This window comes from Pollachius pollachius (assembly GCF_949987615.1).
Source record: "Pollachius pollachius genome assembly, chromosome: 14".
Taxonomy (NCBI): domain Eukaryota; kingdom Metazoa; phylum Chordata; class Actinopteri; order Gadiformes; family Gadidae; genus Pollachius; species Pollachius pollachius.
The window spans coordinates 22800591-22803090 of record NC_136947.1 but is presented as its reverse complement, the minus strand read 5'-3'; the positions used below and the strand labels follow the sequence as shown (position 1 = coordinate 22803090).

Here is a 2500-nt window from a genome sequence, read left to right as displayed (position 1 = left end):
AATATAGTCAGTACAACTCTACCACTAGAGCAGCTATAGTCAGTACAACTCCACCACTAGTAAATATAGTCAGTACAACTCCACCGCTAGAGTAGCTATAGTCAGTACAACTCTACCACTAGTAAATATAGTCAGTACAACTCCACCGCTAGAGTAGCTATAGTCAGTACAACTCCACCACTAGTAAATATAGTCAGTACAACTCCACCACTAGAGCAGCTATAGTCAGTACAACTCTACCACTAGAGCAGCTATAGTCAGTACAACTCCACCACTAGAGTAGCTATAGTCAGTACAACTCTAGCACTAGTAAATATAGTCAGTACAACTCCACCACTAGTAAATATAGTCAGTACAACTCTACCACTAGAGTAGCTATAGTCAGTACAACTCTACCACTAGAGCAGCTATAGTCAGTACAACTCTACCACTAGTAAATATAGTCAGTACAACTCTACCACTAGAGTAGCTATAGTCAGTACAACTCTACCACTAGAGTAGCTATAGTCAGTACAACTCCACCACTAGTAAATATAGTCAGTATAACGTAACCACAAGCAGATAAAGTCATTACAACGTAACCACTTGCAGATAAATTCAGTATAACTTATCCACTAGCAGATAAAGTCAGTAAAACTCTACCACTGGTAGATATAGTAATTTAAACAGTAATGCTAGTATATATAATATGTTAAACTCTCTGCTAGTGTATATAGTCAGTAAAACTTTACTGATTGTTTATATCGTCAGTTTTCAGCGTATCTACCGAATTATATAATTTAAATGAACCGGTATGTACTGCATGTTTTTTTGTTTTTGTTGGATAAGAGTGTGTAGTTATCCTTTCCAACACCAGGTCACTTATTTAAACAGTGATTCCTGTCACTCCTTTCACAGACTATTTCAAACTATGTGTCCAGCAGATATATGTCTCCTCTCGCTGCTGATCAGGAGAACAACATACTGTATGTCTGTCTGAGAGAGAAACCATCTGCTGCAAATATACCAATAGTGCGAGAGATAGTCGACAAGAAACGCAATGGCAACATTGAAAGTCATAAAACTGAAGGCAGTGGAGGAGGAGCTGGAGAGAGAGAGAGAGAGAGAGAGAGAGAGAAAGAGAGAGAGAGAGAGAGAGAGAGAGAGAGAGAGAGAGAGAGAGAGCTTGGCTCTGTATAGGCCTCTTATGTCACCATCCCCCCCCCCCCCCCCCCCCCAAGGTTAAAGAGGGAAGGGATTATCCTATTTCTGGTGGTCATTCTTTGACGTCTTGTATACCTGCCTACGAAGTTCTCCAGCACGGAGCTCTTGCCAGCACTCTGCCCGCCGACCACCGCGATCTGCGGCAGGTCCAGGTTACACGATTGGTCGATGGAGCTGAAGGCATCCTGCAGCTTGTTGACCAGGGGGATGAGGTCCTCCATGCCACGGTTCCCCATGGCGCCGGTACAGCCTGTAGCCTACACCGAGGTGAATCCTAGGCGGGTGATGGTGGTGGGGGTAGGGGTGTAGCGCTAATAATAATAATAATATTTTAGTCCGGGATTCCGTAGAGCTTGTTGACGTGCTGAAGTCATCTATTGGCCATGCGCATTATTGCCCCCTTCGCCCCGTGACTCAAGCCGAGGGATGAACCCGACTGAGGAAATAGAAGGAGGAGGAGTGGGGCGGGGGGTCAAGAGAGAGAGAGAGAGACAGAAAGAAAGATATATGGACGGACAAGGGCAGACAATTGCGCACTTGCTTACCACACACACCGCACCGTCACCACGCGCACGCAATGCACCCCCCCCCCCCCCCATCCAACCCCCAAACACACACATTCATATTTCAAGGGCATTTGAAGCCATAACCACAAATACACGCCCGTGCTTGTCATACAATCCTGCAGAAATAAACACAAAGCTATATCCACATAAATGCATCTCAATGAATATATGAACAATGCATTAAGGTGGATTTATACCACCACTTGACGGATTAGTGGCTCGCTAGATTGAATCTCAATCTTAAACTTTGCGTCAGCAGATCATTGTGAATGGCCTACCCCGCCTCGAGATCCCTGAGGTGGCCGATCCGTGGTCGCTGTCCGGTGCTGAAGCGACAGATCCGGACCAGCTATGACAAACGACCAGCGGAATGGGTCAGATGGCACCTGCACGCACACTATAGAGGAGCATCTCATGTGAATATTCCTTGCAGTGGTTGCAATGCGGTGCTCCTAACGTGTCTTTCTGTTTGGAAGACGTCACAGCATTCCCGTCCTGCACACAAATTCGCCTTTGACAGATTAAGTCTATTTTTTTTTCTTTTCCGCGGTAATTGTGAAGCTGCACCTAGCCTGGTGCAACCTGAGTGACACGCGAGGCGACCAATCACAGACAAGGACGCTTTAGTGAGGGGGAAGACAAACGCGGATGCGCATTGGCGGGACACGCCCAGTTTTAGGTATGACAAGCCCCTCCCCCTGTTTACTTCCGCGCTTCGGCAACCTTTCCGT

At 46.3% G+C, this 2500-nt stretch overlaps 1 protein-coding gene across 2 annotated transcripts in view; it reads right to left on the bottom strand.

The window, feature by feature from the left end:
* The window catches only part of dnm3b (dynamin 3b), a gene marked incomplete at its 5' end in the record, with an annotated part of 34972 nt that extends 33533 nt beyond the window's left edge, over positions 1-1439 (bottom strand). For both annotated transcript variants that reach the window (XM_079751382.1, XM_079751383.1), the window contains one exon: positions 1279-1439. In XM_079751382.1, the coding sequence (XP_079607508.1) occupies positions 1279-1439 (161 nt within the window). The remainder of the gene's footprint in view (positions 1-1278) is intronic.
* Between the last annotated feature and the right edge of the window lie 1061 nt (positions 1440-2500).